This window comes from Quercus robur, chromosome 2 (genome assembly GCF_932294415.1).
Source record: "Quercus robur chromosome 2, dhQueRobu3.1, whole genome shotgun sequence".
NCBI classification, from domain to species: Eukaryota; Viridiplantae; Streptophyta; class Magnoliopsida; order Fagales; family Fagaceae; genus Quercus; species Quercus robur.
In genome coordinates this window covers 60,390,714-60,417,787 of record NC_065535.1, presented here as the reverse complement: position 1 = coordinate 60,417,787, position 27,074 = coordinate 60,390,714, and the positions used below count along the sequence as shown (strand labels likewise).

The window sequence follows — 27,074 nt, the reverse complement described above, 5'->3', positions numbered from 1 at the left end:
GGGATTAAGTTTGATTTGGGAGAAGAGGTGCGCACCAGGGATGAAGGGTAGGTAAGTACACACGTGTGGGGGCTGGACGTGTCAAGTGTTGTGTGATTACCTGATTACCTGCGCGCCAGTGGAAGGTAAATTGAGGATAAGTGCTTCACGTGACACTCACGTGAGTTATTATCCTCATTCCTTCCTTATTTTATTCACCAACGTGTAAAAATAATAATATTTTATTCATCCCGTCAGTTTCCCCGTTAATTGGTGACGGAATGAGGCTTTAAGGACTAAAACGGAAAGCGTAAATTGGTTTTAGGGACTAATAATGGAAAAAATAAAATGTAGGGACTAAAATGGAAAAACTTCAAAATGTAGGGACTAAAAGTGCAATTGCGCCATGAATAAACTATTACATTTTTTTTTTAAAAATGTGAGGGGCTAATTCAGTTCTTGCACGAGATTGTCTGTTTGGGATCATAATCCAAGCTAGGTTTTTTTTTTTTTTTTTTTTTTTTTTTTTTTTTTTAACTATTACTATTCAGCTTAATAAGCTGTATTCATGGGTTTTGCTTATTTTGGTGTATTAATTTATACAAAATTATTTTTGTGGGCTTTCTGATGATGTATTTTTGCTATTTTAACAAAATTAAACTAAAGTTTGATTTTGTATTGACAGGTTCTTTTGGGAGATTTGATGCTTATACAAGGTCCTAGGATGAAGAAAGTTGGTAGGAGTAGAATAAATATAAAAAACTGGATCTTTGAGAAATTTGTTACTTTCCACTACAAATGTATTTTCTGCGTTCTTTCCGTCAGTTTCATTTACTGAAAAAGCAAAACCCAAAATAAGCACATGAACAAATACTCCCCACAACAAATCCCAACATCCAAAATAAGCAAAACCCATGAAACAAACCATGAAATTAAAGCCTCTGACCCATTTCAGTTCAGTTAAGACATATGGTATGTTTGGATAGAACTTATTTTGCTGAAACTAAAAACTGAAAACACTGTAGCAAAATAAATTTTAAATGTGTGAATAGTACTGCGGGACCCATTTTTAATGAAAAAGTTACTGAAAAGTGATATTTGTGGGTCTCGTATACTGTTCACGGGACCCACAGGATTGAGAAAAGTGACAAAAAAGTAGGAAAAGTGCGGCTACTGTTCATGAACAGTAGCCGTTGTCCCCTGCTGCAGCTGACAAAAAAAAAGAAAAAGAAAACGCAACACAAAACGCAGACGTGAGATTCATTGCTATCCAAACGTTCACATAGAGAGAGATTGTAAGAGAGAGAGATTGTGAGATAGAGAGCGAAAACTGATCGGAATGGAGCTGGAACTCGCCACCGGGCCTTGCCACTACTCCTTGCCTCTGAAACCTCATAGCCTCACCCTTTCTTTCTCAACCAAATGCTAGCTGCTCTCAAAATCTGAAGAGCAAATTTGAGGATTCCAAGTGTCCACTTACGTTGGTATGGAAATAACAGTTTATTCAGTTTGTTAGACACATCAACAATTTACATCCAACACTTAATAGCAAGGACCAAATTGACATTACACTAAAAGGTTAAGGACCAAATTAACACAATTGAAAGGTTATGGACTAAATTGAGATATGGTGCAAAGGATAGGGTCTAACTTTGTAATTTACCATTTTTTTTCTTTTTTTTTAAACGATTTATTATAATACAATTTTGAAAATGCTAAAGGTAGTATATATTTTACAACATAAAACATATGAAATGATGTGACAATGAATGTGATTAGTAGGCTTTAACCACCAAATAAATGAATTTTTAATTTTTTTTTAAATTTATTTGTGACATATTAATTTCTAAACTTTATGTAGTAAAATTTGTAATATCTCATAGCATTGCTATATAATTTAGGGCATTTTTATAAAGGAATAGGGCTTTTTATAAAGGGCAAAATTTGGTCCAATACTCCAATTCACTATACTAGTTGAAGTGATGACATGTGTCTACTTTTTGACCATGTATCGTCATCGCAACAAGTCCATTTATAAAGGGGTAGAAGTAGAACTATTTAAAAGGGGGCCTCATGTAGGACTGTAAACGAATCAAGCTTTTTCAAGTAGTGCATGTTCAAGCATGACTCATCTGAAAAAATCAAAAGTTCAAACTTGGCTCGAGCTTGTGACAAGTCTAAAAATAATGTTTGAGCTTGAACTCATAGGAAAGCCAAACAGCTTGAGTTTGGCTTGATTAATTAGTCAAGCCAAGTTCAAGCTAAATTTCAAGCTCAAACTCGAGCTCAGGTCAAGCTTTTGAGCTTAAGATCTAAGGAAATTACATTATCAAATGCTTAAATCTATAAAATTAAGAAAAAAAATAGTATACTCATTTTATCATGCGTCTAATCCTACTTATGATTAGCCATTATTTAAATTAAAATTTTACATAATTAAATTCATTCATTCATCCTTCCTTGTCTATAACTTCAACAATTTTTCAAAATACAATTTTTACATTCACGTTAGATGGTGAAGAATTAGAAAAATACTTGATTGTAACCATTGAGTGCAAAATACTAACATGTTTTATGTCTTTACATTAGATAATTGATGGGGAAGGATCATATGTGGAACACTTAATTAATTAATTTATTTTTAAATGTAATTAAAGTATAAAGTGGTTCTTGGTGAGTCTAGAGGGAAGGAAAAAACTAAGGTAATGGGTAGTGGTCTCATGCTGACCATGTCATTATTAAGATATATGTAATAAGTATATTTAGCTACCATATATAAATTTATAAATGATTCTATACTTGAATTGTTTTATTTATATCAAGCCTTATATCTCGCGAACTTGTTTGTGAACAATTTTTTTTGTTTAGACTTGGCTTTTATATTAAACGAGCCTAAAACCAGGACTCAAGCTTGGTTTATTTATAAACAAACAAATATGAAAGAACTTTTTATCGAGTAAAGTCCAAATTGTTCATAATTGACTTGGTTCATTTATAGCCCTGGCCTCATGCCTAGGTCTTAAGCCACCACTAGTAACCACAGCCCATTATGGTGCCTAACTAAGCCAGCCCCCACAACCAACTCACTCTCCTAGAAAAGAGTAGTCAGTGTTAGTTTGGTCAAATGCTCTAATGTACTGAATCTATTGAGTTGATAATATGTGTCCACTTTGACCATGTGTTCTCAACACAACAGATCCAATACACTTGAGGCACTCAATCAAGTATTTTTATAGAAGGGATAAAACCATTTAAAAATGGATATTAGGCTTGGGCTTAAGTTACCTAGGCATTCAACCACCACTAGTAACCACATACCATTATGCTACCAAATTGGACCCGCAACCAAATTTTCTTAGCTTTCCTAGAGAAGAACAAACCTAAGTCATTGTGTGTTTGATATGTGTGTGTGTGTTTTTTTTTTTAAAGTGATAACATGTAATCTAATCGGTGGAACCTACAGTTTTTAAAATATTTATAAAAGTACCATTGAACAATGTTATTTGAAAATTGAATACTGATAAGAGTAGTTTTCTAAATTTAGTGTTTAAACACCTAAAAATGAGAAACGTAACTCAAACACTTTTAAAAAAACACTCCTACCAAACATGTTATTTTTTTGGGGTTCACAGTTTTCAATGTTTAAATACTGAAAACTGTTGTTTGAGTTATGTTACCAAATAGGCCCTAATAATTTGAAAAAATTTATATGAAAGCTAATAAAGAAGGAATTACTATTATAAAAATTAGCTTGTAACCTCATGCATATGCATTGATACACTTATAGATATACAATAAGATACATAATATAATTCTTATATATATAATTTAAATACAATTGATAGTCATTTTTATATTTTGTTAACTCTTTAAAAAAATTTGTAAGTATATTATTAGGTATAAAATGTAAATTGTCCATTTTTTTTTTAATTATTGTGCAGCATTTTTTTTTTTTTTACGATTCATTTATTCTATACTCTTTGTTTTTGTACTTAATAACTCATTTTAGATAAATATTTATGATGTGGTCCCACATTTGATTCTAAAATTAAGAAATAAAATTCTTTAAGAATAAATAATTTAGGACACATGGCACAAAATTGGAACTCTAATTTGGAATTCTAATTTGAGTTTCTCTCAGCTTCACCTATTATTATATATATATATATATAGATATATATTATAGACTAGGTTGTAACCCATGCATATGCATGAATATACTTAAAGATATACAAAAAGATTTATAGTATAATTCATATATATATATATATATATATAATTTAAATATTATTAATAGTCATTCTTATATTTTGTTAATTCTTTAGAAAGTCTTGTAAGAATATTATTAGATATAAAATGTAAACTTTCCATGTTTATTTTTATTACTTCTTAATTTTTGTTATTGTGAAGCACTTTAAACTTTTATTTTTTATTATTCATTTTTTTTAAACTCTTTGGTTTTTGTACTCAATAACTCACTTAAATGAATATTTATGATGTGGTCTCACATTTGATTTTAAAATTAGGAAATACAACTCTCTCTGAAAATAAATAATTTAAGACACATGGCATAAAATTGGACTCTAATTTGAAAAACTAATTGGACTTTTTCTAAGTTTTGCCTATTAATATATATACTAGTATGTAACCCATTCTTACGTATAAGAATGATAAATTGTAGTGGTGCTATTGATGTTAGTTTGGATTATTAAATATATAGGATACTAGTTCGACTAGAATATTTGGAGGTACTAAAATGAATTTTCCTTGCGATCTATATGATATTGGTTACACCAAGTTTTTCATTATACCGTTGTTATGTATATAATTTTAAAAACCACTATTAGACACTACATATACAATATCAATTTACTATCAATATCCATGAAATTCTACAAAATACAACACAAAATAAAAGAATAAGTTGGTTCAATAGTATCTCCTAAATTGAATAAGGATAGGGGTGCATGGAATCGTTTAGCTCAGTAACAATTTGTTACATTCAAGATCTTCACATACAAAATATCTAAATGGAATAGTATAAAGAATATACTCATTAGTTCAAAAAAATAATAATAGAAAAATGTAAACAATTTAATTTGTATGAAAAACTAACAAACGTAAAATCTAATTTTGATTCTAATCAAATTTTCTCTAAGCTATTGACTACAAACTAATTTGTAATTAATGACTACAACTCCACTCAATGTTTTTTTTTATTAGATGTGAATTTTGAAAATTCTACCATTGAATAACATTTTTTTTGCATATCCTTTATGCTTGCAAAATTTTCAAAAGATTAAATATCAAAACTATATCATCAGTCAAATGTTTAAATTTTAAGTTTTTGTAATCTAATGTTAATTCAAAAGTTAATAGCATTAGATAAAATTTTGAAATTTGTGAGTCCAAAATTATAACAATTCTAAAGTTCAAGTGATTAATTATCCATTTGAATTTTTAAATTTTATTTTATTTTTTATAATACAATAGTTGGGAGTTGGAGGATTTTAATTTCGAAACTGAATGTCTCATTTAGAAATAGTAACTATAAATTAGGAGTATGAAAGACTAAAATTACTCACAGTAGTTCAAATTTTCAAATAATTAATTGACAGTTTTAAAACTTAGAAGTAATAAATTAAAATTAACAACAACATAAAAATTATAAGTATTAAAATCTATTTATAATAAAAATATTAAAGTTAAAACGGCAGTTTTATTGGTTGGAAAACAAGACAATAATGTTAACAAGAACAGTAGATCACAATTGACATGAGAGGCCATCAGTTTTGGACATTACTACAGGCTACAGCCAAACTTGGGACACCTTAAGCTGAAAAGCAAAACAATCCAATCTCGCCAAGGCCGTTGAGTTTGATATCAGATTCACTCTATGGCCTACACCACCCTTCTAAGTTCTGAACAGATTTTGATAACTGATAACCTCCCCCACCAATAAGTGACCCAACATTGACAAATGAAACTCAAAAGAACTCAGCTCATGTGTGCTGCACATTTTTTGGTTTGAAAGATACAATCGAATTCAAATCTATGACGTTCACTTCATAATAATTGTTATTGGTATAGATCTCTTATTCGACTAAGTGATATGCCATAATGCCACATTGCCACTCTTTCGACAAATAACGATCTCCCTTTACTTACATTTATTTTATTGAAGCTGGGGTTGGCCATCCATTTTTATCATATGATGGGAATGGCTGGTATTCTCTCTAATAATGGCGTACTCTCCAAATCTAAAAGTTACATGATGGGGTTTTTTGGCTTTATGTTTTTTAGTGCACACCTGTATGCACGTTCAGCAACAAGAGAAAGAGATTCAAGAGTTCAATTATTATGGGAGGGTGGAGGACAAGTTATGTCAAGTCCCTTTTAATTTGGATCAGTCACGTTGTCATGTCAGAAAATTGCAAATATCTGTTTAGTTACTGTAGATTACCAAAGGTCTCAAAAAATACATACCGTGACAAATTGTGTTGGATGAAGATGATTCTAACTTCGGTAAAAGAATAAGTTTGAAACGTAATAATTTTCACACATTTATATATATATATATATATATATATATAATATATTTTCACACATTTATATATATATAATTTATTTTCACACATTTATATATATATATATATAATTTATGGTGATTGATACATTATAATAGTGATATCAACCAAGCACCTAAATACGGTGGCATGATTGAGTAATGCAATGACTATAAAAACTCACAAAAAAAAAGAATGAGTTATGTCATATCCTTTCGGATCAGTCATGTTATCATGTTAGAATTTAGAAGTGGCAAATATCTATACATATTGTAGATGACCAAATGTCTCAAAAATATAAACTGGGTTGTGTAAGATGATTATAACTTTGGTACAAGAATAAGTTTGAAACGTAATAATTTTCAAAAAAAATTTATATAATTTATGGTGATTGATACATTATAGTACTAATATCAATCGAGCATCTAAATATGGTGACGTGATTAGGCAATGGTGATTGATACAATATGATATTGATATCAACATAGCACCTAAATATGGTGACATGATTGAGCAATGCAAGGACTACAAAAACTTACAAAATTTTGTCACGAGTTGAATTGTGAAAGTTTTTGTGGTCCTAGCATTTTTTAGACATAATTTGTCTTCTCTTTTCTTTACCGAATAATAATGGAGTGGGCCTAAGATTGATCAATTGCTTGAAAGCGGCACATGCTTGTGAAAAAGATACTTTTTTCTTTAAAATAAAAGAGAAGAAAGAAAGCATGGCTTCTAATTTGAGTGAATAATAGTGATGATGATATAATTGAATTTTTATGATTTTATTAAGCAAAAAAGATTTTTTTTTTGGTCCTACATTCCAAAGAATATCTTCACTCGTTGGCTTCTACCTTCCCGTTAACAATATTCGCATTGTACCAATAATTTTATAATATTGAATGATATTTCTTCTCTTTGCAAAACATATTGAAATTTTTCAATAACACATATAAAATAACAAAATCCAAATTAATATAAAAGCGCCATGTTATAGAGATTATTTCATGTCGACTCACTTATGATAGATAATTTGGGTGAATTTAGTGAAACAATGAACTCTAATTCAAATTGCGCTTTTCTTTTTTTAAAAATAAGATAGTGAGTGAGATTGTGAGTTCAAAACCTAGGTATGTGCATAGTTTTATTTTTAAAAAGTAAAAAAAAATAAAAATAAAAATAAAAAACTTAGATGAACTCAATGAAATGAATTTAAATATTATATTTGTTCAATTAAACAACAGTGACAAATACCTTAATGTTAAGCTCATTTTACATGCATTTCACATCTTTAGACTTTATGTTCATTTAATCTTTGTTTCATATCTTGTATCTCTTGTGTAGTCACATACTACTATCTACTAAGTAGTCATATGTTGAGATAAATATTAGGTAGTAATGATAAAAGTAATCGGTAGGTAGAGAAGCCCTCAATCACTAGCGAGTTTGGTGCAGCGGCAAGAAGCTCTCAAAAAAAACCCGTCACTTCAAATCAAGTGCCAAGAGTTTGTGGGTTTTAGTACTAGTACTGACCCATATTTTTTAATATGCAGAAATTGTGGTAATGAGATTAATAAGTGACATGTCATGCTGTGCGCTGGTGGTACCCATGGATTTTACCAAAAAACCCAAGTAGCAATATACCATGGGGTGATGATTACACATGCAAGCCCCCTTTTTTTGTTTCTAAAAAAAAAAAGTCAAACCTTCAAAATGAATTAAAGTATGCTTTAATACATATATTAGAATCTTGCCAAGACCCTTGTAGTTTAATTGGTATCTCCAGATATTTTTAATTGAGACATCCAAGGTTTGAATCCTCCTATTGTAATTATCAAATTTATGAAAAAACAAAAAACAAAAAAAAAAAAAAAAAAAAAAAAAAAAACAAAAACAAAACAAAACGTATATTAGAACCTCACATGAAGATAGTTTAGTTTTATTAACACCAAAGCACTGCCAGAAATGACACTATTATTTGGAAAATGTAGCAACATATAAATTGGAATTTCATTTGTTTAAGAAGCAAAATTCTTTAATTATTAATGGATTTTTCTTAAATTCTTTAGTTTTTACTAGCAACATTCTCTCTCTCTCCCGAGAGAAAGAATCTCTCCTTTGCTCCATTGTGAGCTCTACTCCAAAGTGAAAATCTCTTTGCCCAGTCAAAGAGCTTTCTCTACTTCTCTTGTGATTTTCTCCGCCCTTTGTGGCAGTTTTTGTCATTTCCTGCAAGGGACTTGAACCAACCTTGCAGTGTCTCTCTTGTTGTTGGCAGTCCAGATCTATGATCCTTCGGTCTAGCCTTAAACTTTGCACCAAAATGTTTGGATCTCAAGGTTAGAGTTTTAGTACTGGATGGGTTCCTCCTCATGACCATCGAACATTGATGTTTCATTACGAGGTGGGCTTTCTCTTCTGGGTCTAGTTTTTCCCAAGCAAATCTGGCTTTGAGGTGGATTATTGGAAAGCCTTGATTTTTTGTTTTTCAATTTGTATTGATGCTTCTCCTAAGTTTGATGTGGTTTTGATATTTTGGTGCCTGTAAATTTTCCTTGAGATTTTTGTTCTTTCCCAACATATACCATTGTTGTATTTTCTTTTACTTGTATTTTGATTTTAGCAACAAGATTTATACTGTTTAGCTTTAAAAAAGGGGTATTTTCAAGACAACAATCAGGTCATTTAACTCAATCATAATGTACTTAAAATCCTAACAATTAATTATTACATAAATATTTTATTTTTTTGCCACGTGAATAAGTTTTTGAAGAAATATTTATTAGTAGTTATATATATCTAAGCAATTGAAGACGTGTCAAAATCTAAGGAATTTAAGAACTTTATGATTGAGGTAATTTAGAAAATGTGGAAGATCTTCAGAGCATCAGTATCCACACATGTAAAACTCCTAAAATGCTATATTTTAGCATCAAACCACAAAAGGGAAGCATTATCCGGCATGCTAATTGAAAAAAAAAAAAATTACAATTGAGCTATAGTAGTATTCTACATTTAGAAACTACTGTAGTAATATGGTATAATTTTAAAATAATATTTTATTGGGTTTTATTTGGGTATTGGGTTATATTATTTTATTGTATAGATATATTATTTTAATGTATTGTATGACAAAATAAAAGTTGAAATGTTAGGTATATTGTAAAATGATATGACATAATAGATAAATTAGCTTTTACAAAGTAAAATGAGATATTTTCTAGAAACCGGATGCTTACAAGATCAATTCCTCCCCAAACAATTTGGTCTTCCAGAGATACACCAAGGCTTCCCTAATAATTCAAGTGGCATCATTTCTGTCTCTTTCTGAGACTCTACAGTCCTTTGCACAACTCTGTTGGTTCATGAGTTTGTGGTTCATATGCCTTGATATTGCAAAATGGACTCTATTGAATTATTTTAAGGGTACGATCTCTGCCTCTTTCTTACCAGATTTTTGTCTGGGGTATCAAGATGAAGATGGGATCAATCCTATCTTTTGTAAGCTGTTTTTAAATTTTTTTTTATTGAACATCATACTTGAAAAAAAGAGAAAGAAAAAGAAAAATTAGTAGCTTTCTTAATTAAGGGAAAAAAAAGAAAAAAAAAAGAAGTTAGGTAGCACTCTTCATCATTTTTCAGATTCATGGGCCGTGAGTTCCATTATTTGTAATCAATAGAACAATGGTGATACAAGGAAAACTGCAACAAGTTAAACTAGAAAACAAACTATAGTATTGCTTTAATCAGTGCACACATCCATTTCAAAGTTAGATCGTGTCCATATACTTACATCTCTAAAGATTAAAAAGAACAATCTTTAAATTCGGTATCTTAGGCTTAAAAGAGCAGAATAGTGAGAAAAATGGACAGCTCTTGATGAGGTCTAAAGGAACATTACAAGATAATATTAATATCTTGAAGAAGAGAACGTATATGATATAAGAATTCGTTCACATCTGCAATGTTGTACTTGACCTGCAACATGATAACGTGAATCAAGTTTTCACATGAAAATGCAATAACAAGACAATCAAACAAAGCAATCCCAAAATCTGTCAGTTATTTTTCGCAACCTCAAGACAATTTTGGTACCAAGGGCATGGTGTCAAGTCAAGAGTACTGATACACTCTTGGATCAGTACAGTCAGGCTGAGTCACTTGATGAACTATACGAAATCACGATAAAGTGAGCTCCTGAATGATAAAACGTACTCTGGGATTTTTGGGGTACATAAAAAAAATGGGTCCTAGTTTGTGTTTTGTTGCCCTTGGTATTATTATTATGGGATATGTTAATGAGCACAGCCTGGTGCTTGTTAAGTACAAAAAAAAAAAAGACAAAAGAATTTGTCAAAAAAAGAAACCAAATAGTCCCTACAAAACTGAAAAAATGACATAAACTACAACAACAACAAAAAAAACAAAAAATTTGCCAGAAAAAAGTAAAAAATATTGTGGTTAACGGGCACCTTGCGGTGCCCATTAACACAACCCTATTATTATTACTTTGAAGTCGTACTATCTCTGCAGCGACAGCTAAATGCCCATACTCAATGAGAGCGAATCTCATTTTAGAAAATCAGTTTGAAAATGATAGCTTTTCAAGAAAACTTTTATAAAACGGATCACAGATTGGGGTTATAGGTAAAAACTATATATCTGCTACGAGATCTAAACATTTCAACCTCAACATGAATAATACCAACTTCCAGTTTGAGACTTCGAGGGCAAAAAAAGAAAAAGATGCTTCTCAAAGTAAAATATACGAAGGAAATATTAGGTAAAACAGTCTTGTGATCTTTATACCTTTCTTGATGCCACCGGCTTTAACAGGTTGAGTTATCTTTAATACCTTAGTTTTTTTTCCTCTCTAAATGATTGCTTTATATGTGTGTGTGGATATATTTTGACAGTGTCATTACCTTTAAAGAAAGATTAATTTTGCTGGTAAAACTGGAATTTTTAAAGTAAATTACACAATTTATTTTGGGACAAGATGATTACTACTTAGGTTTCCGGATTAAACTCTACCCCCCCCCCCCCCCACCACCACCACCACCACCACCACCATAACTTCAATCAAAATGACAATTAACCTCAAGCACCAACTTCAACTTCACACTGTTAACAGCAAAGTTAATTTTTTTCCATAGATTAACCTGTCCTTGGTCAAATGATTTTTTCCATGTGGTTCATTCATCTGACCATATACTAGAGCCACTTTCCACTATTGGGTTGTACCATACATATTAAAAGGTATACAATAATGGCGTATTCTGACTAGGGGAGCTTTCCGTTCTTGATTCTTTTGTAGTTGGATCCTTCGACAAGGAATTCAAAAAACAATTGTTCTTTAAATATATATATATATATATATATATATTAAGGCTAAAACATTATTTTCGTATCTAAACTTTTAAAAAATCGTTTCTCATCTCTAAACAATTGAAATGTTTCACTCTTATGTCCTTCAACTTTAAAAAATAACTTTTACTCATCCCTAAACTATTAAAAAAAGCCCTCTACAAAATTTAGGAACGAAAAACAAACTTTCTAAAATTTAGTAATGAAGAAAGAACTTTTAAATAATATTTTAACCTAATATTAATGTTCTTACTTCTTATTGTACTCTTAGCATTTAGATGTGTCACCCAGTTTACCCCTAGCTTCTTTTTGCACCTACTACGAAATCATAATTCTGCCCCTAAAAAGACATCAAGATTCCCATATTGTCCCTGCATTATTAGTGAAATCCTCATATCCGCCAATATTGATTTTTCAGGGATTGCCATATTATCAAAGAGAAAGTCTATTATAATAATAAAAATTGTCAGATGTGGCAAATTGTTAATGATAAGTAAAAAAGTGATGTCACTAGTGAGCCGGGATGAGAACTAATACAAGCATGCCAACTCAACTCTTGTAAAAAGTGTTTTCAAATTCTTTGTGTATCTACTGCTCCGTTTGTTTTGAAGTAAAATATTTTTCAGAAAATGTTTTCCCATTTTCAGGTGTTTGTTTGCATGTAAAATGTGGTCAAACTTGTAAAATATCCCCTCACCCCATCTGGTGGCTAGGTCACCTGTTTGGTGGGCTAGGTAGCTAGTGCCTAGAGCCACCGCTTCGGCTATCGGTGCTGGCAATATGGTGGCCAGAGCCACTGCTCTGACAACCGATGATGGTGGTCTAATCACCAGAGACACCATTTGGGCAACTAGTACCTAAGGTTTGATAACTGGAGTTCGGTGGGCTGGGCAGTCGATGTTGGCAATCGGGTGGCTAAAATCACTCCTCTGGCAACTAGAGCCGGCGTTCCAGCAACCTGTACCGGCAGTCTGATCACCAAAGAACACTATTCTGCCAACCAGTGTCGGAGGTCCAATAATAGGAGAAATCGTTTCAGCCACTGGTGTTGGCAATCTGGTGGTTGGAAACACCGCTCCAGCAGAGGTCGCTAGCAATCCAGTTGCCGAAGCCACAGTTTCGACTGCCAGTTAGGTGGTCCAATCACCAAACCTTTGACACCAATGGCTTCAGTGGCTGAGCCACTAGTTTTAGTGATTTGCTTGAAAAATTTTACTTATCATAACAAAAACCTGAAAATATTTTACTTCAAAACAAACAAAGCATAAATCACTTATTGGCCAATACAGTGGATTAAACATTTTGGGTTTCGAAAAATCCAAATTGGCAAGCACACCCTCAATTCGGAGTTAAGAATTTGGTTGTTTGAAGCTTGTCATTGTTTAATGCTTCAAATTTCTTGCTCTATGGTTCAATTACTGATTGGTTCAGGCTTTGAATTTTTTTGTCCTTTACAATAATTGGAGGAGAGAAAATTTGAATCCTGAATGTTTTTGTTGAAAACACTAAGAGATACCAATTAGTTGAGCTACAAGCCTATTAGCTTGAATGATGGCTTTACAAGTGATTGATTTAGAGAAAAACTTAAAAAATCTATGGTTTCCAAAAGCCTTCTCTATCGACCCATTTAGTGAATCTGCACTAAAGAATAGCGCCACCCTTGTCGGAGCATTCTATTGGAAACTAATCTCCTTTGGATAGCAGCTACTCAGTGTACATAAGCAACGATGAGGTAGGATTGAAAGGCTTGGTGGGTGAGCTAACGCATCCAATGTCAAAAAGTGATGACGATCTTACTAAAAAACTGCGATGTAAAGAGAGGGACTCTTTGATGGGAGTCTTTCATAGTGATAGGAGGGGTAGGCTCCACAAATGTAGATTGCTTTGGATTTTTTTCTTTTTTGGTTGATAATTCAATAGTTACAATAATGGGGGAGGTGGGATTCTCGTAATAAAAAAGAACATGCTATCTCATTGAGTTACAAGGCTTTAGACTAGATTGTGTTTTGGGTTTGACAGTCCTAGTTTGGGATTCTATGAAGCTGAATCTGGGTGGGCAAAGCCTATATGAGTCAACAGCTTTGGTTAAAGGGGTTCCGAGTTCATGAATCTAGTAATTTTGGCAGCCACTCAGTTGGGTGATGGTAGAGAAGCTTGGGTGACCTTAGATGATCCAGAGCTCCTCACATTTACTTCTTTGGTTAATGGTAAAAGAAGATACTAAAATTAACAGTAGGTGTGTTTAAATACATTTAAACACAGTTAATAAACATAAAAATTTTAAAAATAAAATGAAATATTTCATTAAGAGTTAGTAACAAAACTTATTTATTATGATTATCACAAACCACAATGGGAAGTGTCATTTCAACCGAATTTTGGGGGTGAGTATTAATTCTTGGAGCCTCAACTAAGGTTGGTAGTATAATTTAACTTGAATCGACAAAATTAACTTGAATCCTCAAATCGACAAAATTAACTTGAATCCTCTAAACAAAAAAAATCTTCAAAACCTCTTAATATGAATAAAATGCCTCTAAAATCACTAAAATGAAAAATACCCCAAAACCATCCAAATGGTGAAAATAGCTCCTAAAACCTTCAAAATAACCATGGTAAGCCTCATATCATTCGGAATCCACTCCAAATTTTTAAAAATTGCACAAAAACAACTTTCAAATGCCATTTTAGAGGTTTCAAGTGTTTGTAATTACAAATGTATGTGTAGTTAAAGTTGATATTTTTTGTTAATTGTTTTATTTATTTTTATTTCTATTGCACCCATATTTGAATTTTTTTTTTTTTTTTTTTTTAAGTTGATTTTAGTTGTTTTGTATTAATATTTTAAAGTGGTGAAATAAAGTGTTTAGTTCATATCCATATAAAAAATATAGGAAAACTAAAGATTTTTCATGAGGCAAACACCTGAACCTGAAAATGTTTCCTGACAAAAAGGTTTTTATATTGAAACAAACAGAGATAACCTTGACTCTAGTATATCATAATAAAACATAAAACAATATATTAAAACCTATCTAACAACCATGGACACTTATTGTTGGGTTTTACCTTAATCTTAAGCTTCCAAAAAGGATATTACTTCTCTAACCATGCCATGGTTGCACCATCATGTGAACTTTTTTTATAAAAGTAACAAATTCTATTAAAGAAGAGGAACTAAATTATGTACACATAAGATACTCCTAAAGAATAACAATTCATAAGAGAGACAATCAATGAAATCTACAATAAATATATCTCAATAGAGCTTAAAACACAAGACCATTCAAACAATGATCTTATAAAAGGCGAATTCACCTAGACAACTGTGACTTCCCCTGATTGGCACACACATCTAGGCAGTTTAGAAAGATTTACAAGAGACATGGGAATCTGAATTCAAAAGCATGAATTAAAATTGTAAATTTCTATTGGGATGACAACAAACAGAAGAGACACGTTTAATATAGCTAAAGTGTACAATTTCTAGATAATGTATCATTTCAAATGCATTATTAGTTCCACACACTTTTGGCTCGGTTCAAAACTACAGTGCCATTTTAAGTATATATTTAATTAAAGAACAGAAAGAAAAAGGACAGACCTATAAGAAATGCTTTATGAACAGCAAGATGTCGCTTGGGATCCTTCTGCAGGTCTATCCACAAGGACCATCCCTGCTGGGTTCTGAGCAGGCTGAGATCTAGGCAACCTTTTAGCTGTAACAGAAGAATTTCAGAAGGAAAAACCAAAAATAAAATAAAATGTTAATGACCGAAGAGGCCACCAAAGAGGAAAATAAACAAAAAACACAAGTAACGAGACCTGGTATACAGTCATAATAATTCAAGTGAAAGACAAGTTATGAGAATGATTTGTTTTTTTATGAGAAGCATCAATAATAGGTAATATCAAAATTTCTTGAAACCACAGGCAAATAGAAAAAATGGAAAAGGTAAAAGAATTTCCCTTAAACTTGGTTAAAAGACTAGTAATATAGAATTGAAGATTGTTCACAATGGTAACACAATACGGGTAGACCAAACAGCAAGGTTCTAACTCAATGAACCAACTGACTGATGGACCGTGGGAGCCAATATGAATTTCTTTTAGGTAAATGTATGTTTAACCTTAAGTTGTGATAAGTAGTTTCAGTTATTTGAAGTTATAAAACTCGTGGAAAAAGTATTTTGTATCAAATTATACTATGTCATCCATATAAAAATCCAATAAAAGATAGACATGTGTACAAAAATAACTTCCCACTAACACATGTCTTCATTTGTTAGTGGGGTTTGTTATTTTTGTAGACATGTCTCTCACTTATTTGAATTTGATATGGCTAACATGGTATCATTTGATACCAAATACCTTCTCATCCTTGTGATATTTAATTATTTGTTTGATGAAAGAGGAGAAAAAAAAAAGCAGAAACAAATGCTAAGCATTTAATCAAAAAAAAAAAAAAAAAAACTAAACATATACCAAAAAAGAAAAATAAAAAGGACAAATAAAAAACCCATCATTTAACACAATTGAAAAGGCATATAATGGGAATTGCTGAAGCCCCAATGCTATATTGTTGTAAGACTAAATTGAACACAAAAAAAAGGAAGAAAAGTAGATAGAATATTATACAGTTCAACGATAAGTTTATTCTTAAGGTAGATTGTACAACGGTGGGTGATGGCTGCATCTGCTATTAATACCGTACTCCAAATGTTCAACAAATGGAATTACAAAGATTTTGATTCATAATCCAAACCAGTCCTAAAAGATATACATTACATCACTCTAAAACATATTTTATCCCTCTTAAAACACAATGCAATCCCCAGTGAAATATATCCACCCAATATGATTCACCCTTCACTTATAAAAGAGTCATTACCTAGTGCTATCCTAGCTGATTGGGGTCCTAGGTGTGTGGTTTAAATACAATCCTATAATTTTGAATAAAGTGACTGCTCTAAGGACTCAAACCCACACACTTCCACTTGGCAGCTTGAGACTACCAACACGGCTCCTTTCTCCCTTCACTATCCTCTATCAAATTAAGCTCATACAATGCCTAATGCCATATTCCAACTAAAGATTAGTCTGAAACCAACAAAATTGTAAGATTTACTATTTTTATTGATGTGTTGGGCATGGAGTAAGTTGACCATACAGTTTGTTTCTTCAAGTTTCTTCTTTCTGTCACTTAAAACTTGCATAACTAAGCCACCATTAATTATTACACAATAGACCTAGGTACAGAACTAACTGAGCTGAAACATATAATCTCTTAAAAAAACTAAGAAGAATGACTTGATGCCAGCAAAAGAATGGAAATCTCTCAACCAGCTCTCATTTACGTCTTGATTCTTTGCCAAAGATGAAAGCAAGGTCAATGGGAACTTCCCTGAAGGGCTACAGTGGACCAAACCATATGCATGCACCAGTGCCTTTTTCGTTATTGGTAAATTGCACGTGCAGCTAGAGGATCTTGAATCCATGACCTCACCCTTTATCTCGTTATTAAAAGAGGAAGAAGTGTCAGTTGAGCTATAGCTCATTTTTTATTTGTAAGTTACAAAAACACCCAATGGGTCTTAAATCCATGACCTCACCCTTCCCCTAGAACTTATAAGGGGAGGAGGTGCCAGCTGAACTAGATCTTATTGGCAATTGAGCTATAGATCATTGGTGTAAGGATACAAAATAAAAAGAGGAAAGAAAAAACAAAAACAAAAGAAGCAACACATATATATAGTCATTTTATTTTCAAAAAAGAATACAACAATAATATCACAATTCATTTACTGCTTTTTCTAATACTCTACTGATATCAGACATTCATTATGTAGCAGCAAAGGCTACTCTCATCGTCTAAAAATTGACATTAAATTAAAAAATCATAATAAAATAAAATAAAGAGAACAAAACTGAATGAATAAAAATCATGCTAAGATATAATGCCCATATGGAAACAATCAAATTACAATCGCACCTATTTCATAAAATATATCATTGACATTGACAGCTGTTTTGGCAGAGGTCTCAATGAAAAAGAGTCCATTTTCATCAGCATATGCACGTGCCTCCTGCAACATCAATCAGTTAAAGCACAATAATTTTTTGCTAAATGGTCAAAGCACAACTGCTTGGTCAAAGCACAACAATGAACAAACAACACATAATTTGAAGAGACAACTGAGTGCAACAAAACAAATAGATAAAGTAACATATTGAAATACATAGAGAATCATCAAAGAAAATTGAAGCAGATCATTGGTGATAAAGAATAGACAAAACAAGATGTATGTCAATAAGTTCACAAATTACATCATTTAGAAAAATTTTGAATAAAGTGAGTTGAATAAGGATAGAGAGTGAAAAAGAAGGGGGAAAAATAAAAAATCTCTAGGTAGGTTTTTTTTTTTTTTTTTTTTTTAAAGAAAAAACTTCACATAAAAAGCATAACCTTACAAAAATAGGACAAAATTTAGCTACAAAATTAGTTGTAGCCTAAAGTTACAACTTTACTCAATAAAATAAACATTACTACATATTTCGAAAATCTAACCATTGAATTACATGTTCTTTATGCTCTTAATACACATGTCAAATTTTTTGTCAATCGAATATTATTTATTATATGATCTATAAGTTTATATTTTATGCATAATTTTAAACTACAAAAACTTGTAATTTAAACAATTTATTGATGACATAGCTATTTGATCTTTAAATTTCTAGAAATTTTGCAAGTATAGAGGATATAAGAAGAAGATGTAATCCAATGATGAATTTGTTAAAATTCACCTCTAATAAAAAGATATTGAGTAAGGTTGTAGCATAAAACTACAATCAATTTTGTAGCTAAATTTTGTCCATAAAAATAAGCATAAAAGAATAAGCATGAATGAAAAGAATTAGCCCAGTCACTTATAAAAATTAAAAGAAAAATCCTAGTCGGCAGTTGCTTAAAAGAAACCAATGATAAATAAACTAAAATTATAAAGGAAAAAGGAGGTATGAATTAATATCACTTTCGGATTAAATAACCATAAGTTAACCCTAGCTCACAAGCTCAAGATAGCACAATCATTAATTCCATAGAAATAGCCAGCAACTGGTTGCTCAAGCTGCAAGCCTACAATTAGTCAATATATTTGATTTTTGCCTCAAGACATCAGCCAGAAGGATTCAATTTATCTACAATCATTAATTGGGAAATGCTCACATTTAAGGTAGACATTATATTCCGAATTTATCAGATACACCACATAAAACTCCAATCATAATGTGTAGATGCTAAATTGTAACTGTGGTTCTAAATGTCAAAGATTAAATAACTGGTAGTTGCAACTTCAAATTAAACACCTCCACCATCCACAAAGATCACGTCTAGAATTGACAGAAAGCATGGGAATGTTTCCATCCAAGCCATTCCAAAACTTCACACTAAACTAACCAAATTGATGCAAATAAAGTCATGGAGGTAGAGAAAATACTACAAGATAAGAGAGAAGATTATGCAGCACATTTGAAGATCAATTTGTTACAACTTCACAAATTTGTCCATTCAAGATTTTATATTATGGGCCCACATTTGAAATTCAATTGAAGTAAAATTTGTGTGGTTTTAAAGGTTTAGGTGTGAGTCCTTTAGGATTAAAACAGGTTTTTATTTAGGTTGAACCTTCTCTACTGTAATTTCCTGAAAATTAATTATAGGTGCTCTTATTGCTGTCACTTTGGCCAAAAAGCAAATGTTTATACAGTCATTGCCAGACAAAAATCAAGTAGGCCACAAAGGCAAACAACACCAGTTTAGAATTTTCAAAGATTTGAAATAAAATGATAATTAAATCAGTATTGGAAATTTCAGCAAACTATACGTGACCTACGCACAACTTCCATATTTCTCAAAATATTCAAAGGAAAACTAATTTGATAATGAGAGAGAAAAATAGATTAAATTGAGAATCCGCATCACTCACTGGATAAGAAGAGCATCTTTGAATTGTAGAAGAAATTAACTGTAAACAACTTTTTCTTTTTACCAAAAAATATTATCATATTGAATTTTCATGCAAGGAACACACTTGGGTTTGTGTTCCTTGACAAGAGAATTCAGTTCTTGAGGGCTTAGTTGCTGTAATTTGGTGTTTAGGGCCTTCGGAATTCGGCTAGGGCTTAGGAGGATGGCAGGCTAAGGGTTTGATATGAGATCTTGATGAGAAGTAGCTAAGGTTTCAAGGGAATGCAAATAGGGTTTGGTTTGCATGGGAATGGTGAATGGATTGAATAGGCTGTGACTTCTTCGAGAGAGATGAGATTGCTTCTAGGGAATCTCTAGATCCAAGAGAAAGACAAGACGAGAGAGAAACTTGCACAAAGGCAACAATGTGGTTATACTTCATTCAATAATAAGATAGGAGTTACAAGTTGAGTATTTATAAAAAGCTCAATTCTTATTGGTTGTTCATTTAGCAGATATTAAATAGGTTATTCTCATATTTAGCATGTGTTAAATTAAATGAGCTCCTAAACTGATCTGACTAATCCATGCATGTTCCACTAGTAACTAACTAAATAACTTTGACTTATCAACCATGCTACATGAATAAACCCTAATCTGAACTTCCCATTCAAGTTACAAGCTTCCAACACGTGCATCTAACTATTAAGAAGCTGCTGAGGAAAGATGGAAGCAAGGGCAGGCTCATGGTTGGATCAACACTTGAAAGTGTCAATTGTCCTATTCAGACAGCCGATCAGCAGTCACGTTCATGTGGCTACCCTAAGTGTTGATTGGCACTTAGGGTCAAAAACTCTATCTCTTAAGTTATGCTCAGTTTGTGACCCAATTGAGCTTCTAACATGCTCCTAACATATCAAAATAGACCAAGTACAGAGACAGTTTGAGATAACTGATTGATAAATTACATGGAGCTTTCTTTTACACTAGACGGTAAAAAGGGAATAGGAAGTTAGGAATTCGTGGCCACAATGGTGGTGGAGAGGGTGAGGGAAGGGCAGAGCCTTTTTTTTTGGAGGAGAGGGTGGAGCCCTTTATTGGAGGAGAGTGGGCAGAGGAAGCAATTGGGGAGGACAGATGAGAGGTCCTGCTCCAGCCAAGACAAACCATGATGACACTCATCTTCATTGTCAAGGACCACAACTTTGACATGTTTGTGGTCGGTGTGGTGGGAAATGGGGTGGAGAGAAAACTCATACATTAAATCAAACAAGTTCCCACGGGTAGCCTTTTTCATACCGCACAAATTAGAAAAAGTGATAACATTTGTTGCAGCCTCTTCGTTTGCTAATTCCAGGGACGGAACACCCAATCAAATGTATAAAACAAAAATACAAGGGACAAAACTAAAACATGTCAATTTATTTTATTGGTAAGTTACACACGTACCTAGTGGACCATGTACCAATGACCTTAACCTCCACCCAATACTTTTAAGGACCAAATGTGTATTTTAGCCTATTTTTAATAGTTTTAGTCAGGTGTTTTGGTTTGTACCATTCACAGCAAGTGGTTAGTTAAGGTTGATTATCGGTAGGGTCAATTATCTAGACTTTATTTCTTAAGTTCTGGTTAGTATATAGGTCCTTTTGAATTTACTTCAGTTGTATGCTCAATCGACTTAGAGAAACTTGGTCCCCAAGTTGGCAAGAACCCTAGTATAATGCTAGGTTGATCTTTCCTCATCTTTCTCTCTGTTTCCTTTTCTCTTTATTTGCTGTTTGCTGTGGTATGCCCCTTGACTCACATTATTCCAGCCATAGTTGTCAAATCATGAATCATATCGTGAATCAATTTTTTATTTTTCTGTATCGTATATCGTATTGTATCGTGTATATAAAGGGTATATTTGTTATAAATTTTGAATATATTTAACTAATGACTAATTTATTCATCACTTTTTGTAATAATATTTAACAAACTAACTAAATAAATCAAACTAGCATTTGTTTATAACTTACACATTCAAATTGATTAAACTTAAAGAGTGATAATACATTACAAATGACCCAATATAATAATTTATTTTCATCATATTCATTATCTTGCCTAATCAACTTCATTTAAGTCAATGTTATCATCATGTTCATCAATTTGCAAACTTATTTATTCATTGAAATTTTGTTCTTCATCATCAACGTTTACTATCTTTTCTTGTTCTATTATTTTAATAATTTTAAAAATATATATTTCTTCTTGGCATTCTAGTTTTTTAGACTTATAACAATAATGACAAAAATAAAAAATAATTATATTGTTAGTTAATACCTTATTCATAGTATAGAAAGAAATTTGTAAGTATAAAAGTGAAGTATAAGTGTGTAGTCCAAATTTTGTAGGAGAAAGAAAAAAAAAACTTAAGGACATGTTATTTTATTAGGCTAAATTAAGTAACCTAATAGTTCCTCAAAAAAAAATTTAAGTAACCTAATAATATTGTGTTAAAAACAAGTCTAACAACTTGTTAGATTCAAATAAAAAGTACAAATTTTAACAAAAAAGACTCATTTAAAGCATATGTCAGTGTATCATTCGATACGTACACTGTATCGTACAATTCATGAGCACTTCTGATACGCCCTTACTATGCAAAACTTTTTTCACATTATATGATACATATCGCATTTCGTACGATATTGACAACTAAGATTGCAGTCTTAATCACTATGTCCCTGCCCAAAACACCACATACAGAACTAATCTTATTACACATATGCATCAGATCTGTTAGTTTCCCCAATACTAGCCCCAAAAATTCTTAGATTTTTTAGTCATTAGATAATGAACTATAAGATCCTGCAGAACCTCCAGTAATATGCATTCCATACTCCTCAATGTCTCCATCCTTACAAATGATCTAGTTCAGATACCCAGATTAGTCATGAAAGCATTCTGATATTCATGTCTTTCAGAGGCCTGGCTACCTCAGATTAGTCAGATATTATCTCTTCTTTATTTTTCTTTTTCATTAGTATGGGAGGGATACGTAGTTTTTTCATTGAATCGAAGCTTTTTCAGTTGGTGGTGGAGGAAGGAGGGAATTTCTTTGCGTTACAAATCTTTGAACGGGGCAAACACTTCATGAAATCGGTGTTTATGGGCAAAAGCGCGGCATTATGGTTGATGAAAAATATAGAACACATGGTGATTGGGGTAAATCCTAAACAATTTTTCACACTTAGGGAAGGTGATTCTGCCTACACCTTGCAACGGGGATCAAACTCTTTTTGTCAGTTCCTGCTAGTGTCTGAACTCAAAGTTGGTGGTCTCTGAAGGTCTGTCATAATCCCTGAAGGGAAAGAAAAACATGGTTGGAAGGTGTTTGGCCTAGAATTGAGGAAGATGTTAGAACCCAATCAATATGCTCTTGGTCACTCAGGCCATGCAAAATTTATCCCTCAAAAACAAAAGCGTAATTCAACGGCTCATCCATCTCGGTCTTTTGTTGAGACAGTGAAGGGTCAAGTGCAGGCCAAGGGTGGTATTCAACTGATCCATAAAGCCAAGGATGTAGGACAGAATATTTTAGATGGGGCGATGGGGGAGAAACAGCAGAACAGGACAAAGGAAACAACGAAGGAAACGACGGCAGTGCCTCTGAAACAATCTTGGAATCAGGTTGTGGATGGTCCGGTAGGTCAGCCTGGTACAACAGCCGTGAGGGGAGGGAAACGGAGAGAGAGGAGCATTAATTTGGGTATTAATTTAGGTGAGAAATTACCGGTGCGTAATAAAACAAGATCTCCATTAAGTTTCAGTTTGAATTCAAATAAAGCTGAACATGGGAAGGGGCATGATCTGAGGGATTCACGTTGGATTGGGAAGGGATTAATAGTGGAGGTGGCTGAGAATGGAAAACGGCAGGTTTCTTGGGATAATTCCAAGGGCGAAAAATCTTCTTTTAAATGGGTGATACGGGCTCCCATTGAACAGAAGGAGGAGGTGGGTATTGGTTTGGGCCCATAACTTTCGGAAGCCCACTGTGTATCTAATTCAAGCCCGAGGAGTGCAAGCCCATATCACTTAGAGGTTGGGGAATGCTCCAACACTTTTTTAGACCCAATCCCTTTTACACTTAATCCTGATGGGCTGGAAGAGAATCCCACGGTCTCTCCATTATGCGTAGTGGTGCCGGTAGAGTTGTCGAGGAGTGTGAATGAAGGGAGCGAGAATGAAGGGAGCTTCTTGGTCTCTCAGTTGCATGTGGTGTCGCCAACGACGGAGAGGCAGTCCGATGCAGATGGATTTTTGTTTGCTCAGCCGTGGTGTGCTTCGCCGATAGGAGTGTTGGGTTGCACTGAAAATATTCAGCATATGGCTTTCAGACTCAGCCCTGACCGGAACAGTATTTTGGGCTCAAATAGGCTGTCGGGTGGGCTGTTTTCTGAAGGTAAGTGGTTGGTTACTCTTGATTTTGTGCCGCGACTGGTTGGACCCTCTTTTCCCGATCTTTTTCAGGAGTTTTTGCGAACTGGGTCACTGGGTTCTGGTGTGTCAGGTAAGGGGGCAAATTCCTACTCTAGTAAGGATCTGTTAAGCCTTCCTAGGGAGGTTATGTTGGTGGAGGAGGCAGCTGATTTTTCTGTGGGTTTTGGTGAAGCAAAAATGTCGGATTATTTACCTTTGCAGATTATTGCTCCGAGTTTGTCAACAATTTCAACGGAGTTGGAGGAGGCCACTAAGGTATTGAGCATTGAGCCTAAGTTAGATATCTCTGGGAGGGTGAAACACAAAATTCCTGGGTTCAGTAAATTGGTTGGGTTATCAATGACTCGACATGAGAAGTTGTGCATTGCTCTCTTACAGAGGCTAGAAACTAAGATGGAGGCAACCAATGTGTTACACAGGAAAGAAACGGGTAACAAAAAAGTGGCTAAGTCCAAAAACAGGAGACGTAGAGAGTTGCAAAACTTGATCTGTTCGGTGAATTATGACAGGAGATAGAGGGTGGTTTTGTGCTGGTGTCAGTAGTTGGGGATATTTTTGTGTTTATGAAGATAAAAATGATTTCGTGGAATGTTAGGAGTTTTAATGATCCTCGGAAACAACTTGTGGTGAAGAATTTGTTGCGGGAGTGGAAGTGTGATGTTGTTTGTTTACAAGAGACGAAAATTGCTAACATGAATAGACAGCTGGTTTGTAGTTTGTGGAGCTGTCCATATGTGGATTGGGCTGTTTTGGAGGCTGATCGGACTGCTGGTGGTATTTTGCTTATATGGGATAAAAGGGTTTTGGATAAGGTGAAGGTTATGGTTGGTACTTTCTCAGTTTCGGTAAAGTGGCAAGGGGTGGGGGACGGTTTTGTATGGGCATGTTCAGGGGTTTAGGTGGCCCAAATGAGAATAATGAGAGGGGTCACATGTGGGATGAGTTGGTGGGTATTTAGCAGTATTGGAGGATACCGTGGTGCTACTTTGGGGATTTTAATATTGTTCGCTTTCCTAGTAAGCGTAGGGGTGAGACACGGTTGACCCTAGCTATGGAAAAATTCTTTGAATTTATTAAGGATCTTAATTTGGTTGATTTGCCTTTGGAAGGAGGTAGCTATACATGGTCAAGTGGTACTGAACAACCAACGATGTCTAGGATTGATAGAGCTTTGGTCACTCCAGATTGGGAGGGCCATTTCCCAGATGTTATTCAAAGGATTTTACCCTGTCCTATCTTAGATCACAGTCCAATTCTCTAGGAGGCAGGGGGAATGGCAAGGGGAGGGATTTGTGGATAGAGTTCAATCCTGATGGAATCGGCACTCTTTTGTAGGTACACCTAGTTTCGTGCTTGCAAAAAACTTGAAGACTCTGAAAGAGGACATTGTGCAATGGAATCGCCAAAAGTTTGGTAATGTAGAGCGTCAAAAGAAACAATTATTGGAGGAGTTGAGAAATTTGGATGCTAAGGAAGGGGACTTTGGTCTCACTGATGGGGAGAAAGGTCATAGGACAGCTTTGAGGTCCCAGGTGGAGCATCTTCTTTCCTTGGAAGAAATTTCCTGGAGACAAAAATCTAGGATGTTATGTATCAAGGAAGGGGATAATAACACCAAGTTCTTTCACAAAATGGCTAACGCCCATAGAAGGTTTAATCATCTAAGAACCTTGGAGGTGGATGGGGTGGTTTTTGAGGAGGAATCCGAGGTAACTAATGAGGTAGTATAATTTTATAAAAATTTGTACAAGGAAATTGAGGGGTGAAGGCCTTTTGTGGAGGGTCTGGAATTTGATCGTATTGGGGATATGGAGAGGGTTTGGCTTGAAAAGAAGTTTGAGAGAGAGGAGATAATTCAAGTTGTAAGTGACTTGGAAGGGGACAAAGCTCCAAGTCCGAATGAGTTTACTATGGCGTTTTATCATCATTGTTGGAGAGTAGTGGAGAAAGACGTCTTAGCAGTCTTTGAAGAGTTTTTTCAACATTGTAAGTTTGAAAAATCCCTTAATGCTACCTTCATTGCATTAATTCCTAAAAAGAATGATGCCTCTAATATTAGAGATTTCCGACCTATTAGCTTGGTGGGGAGTGTGTATAAAATCTTGGCTAAGGTTTTGGCAAATTGATTGAGAGTGGTTTTAGATCAGTTGATCTCTGAGACTCAGAATAGCTTTGTGGGTGGGCGTCTTGACTCAGTTCTTATTGCGAATGAGTGTGTGGATAGCCGAGGGAAGAGTAGGGTTCCTGGAGTCATTTGTAAACTTGATATTGAGAAAGCCTACGATCATGTGAACTGGGAGGCTTTGTTGAATTTGTTGCATAGAATGGGCTTTGGAGTGAAGTGGTGTAAGTGGATCCGTACTTGTATATCCACAATTTAGTTCTCTGTTTTGATTAATGGGTCTCTAGCTGATTTTTTTGGGTGTTCAAGAGGTTTAAGACAAGGGGATCCACTATCTCCTATGCTGTTTTTGATTATGATTGAGGTATTTAGTAGGATGTTGAGAAGAGTGGAGGGAGCTAGCTTGATCCGTGGTTTTAAAGTTGAGGGTAGGAGGGGTGGTGGGGAATGTGTTACACATCTACTGTTTGCAGACGATAATATCCTATTTTGTGATGTGGATGTGGAGCAAATTCTTCATATTCGGTTGTTGTTACTTAGTTTTCAAGCGGTAACAGGTTTGAAGGTTAATGTGCATAAGAGTGAA

The 27,074-nt window shown here is 33.5% G+C and overlaps 1 protein-coding gene across 1 annotated transcript in view; it reads right to left on the bottom strand.

The window, feature by feature from the left end:
- Positions 1 to 10,254: 10,254 nt before the first annotated feature.
- LOC126714316 (ras-related protein RHN1) overlaps positions 10,255 to 27,074 on the bottom strand; it is a 29,643-nt gene continuing 12,823 nt past the window's right edge. Inside the window, exons 6-8 of the mRNA XM_050414409.1 lie at positions 17,902 to 17,995; positions 15,514 to 15,628; positions 10,255 to 10,520 (exon numbers count right to left, since the gene is read on the bottom strand). Of these exons, the coding sequence (XP_050270366.1) occupies positions 15,528 to 15,628; positions 17,902 to 17,995 (195 nt within the window). The 3' untranslated portion in view covers positions 10,255 to 10,520; positions 15,514 to 15,527. The remainder of the gene's footprint in view (positions 10,521 to 15,513; positions 15,629 to 17,901; positions 17,996 to 27,074) is intronic.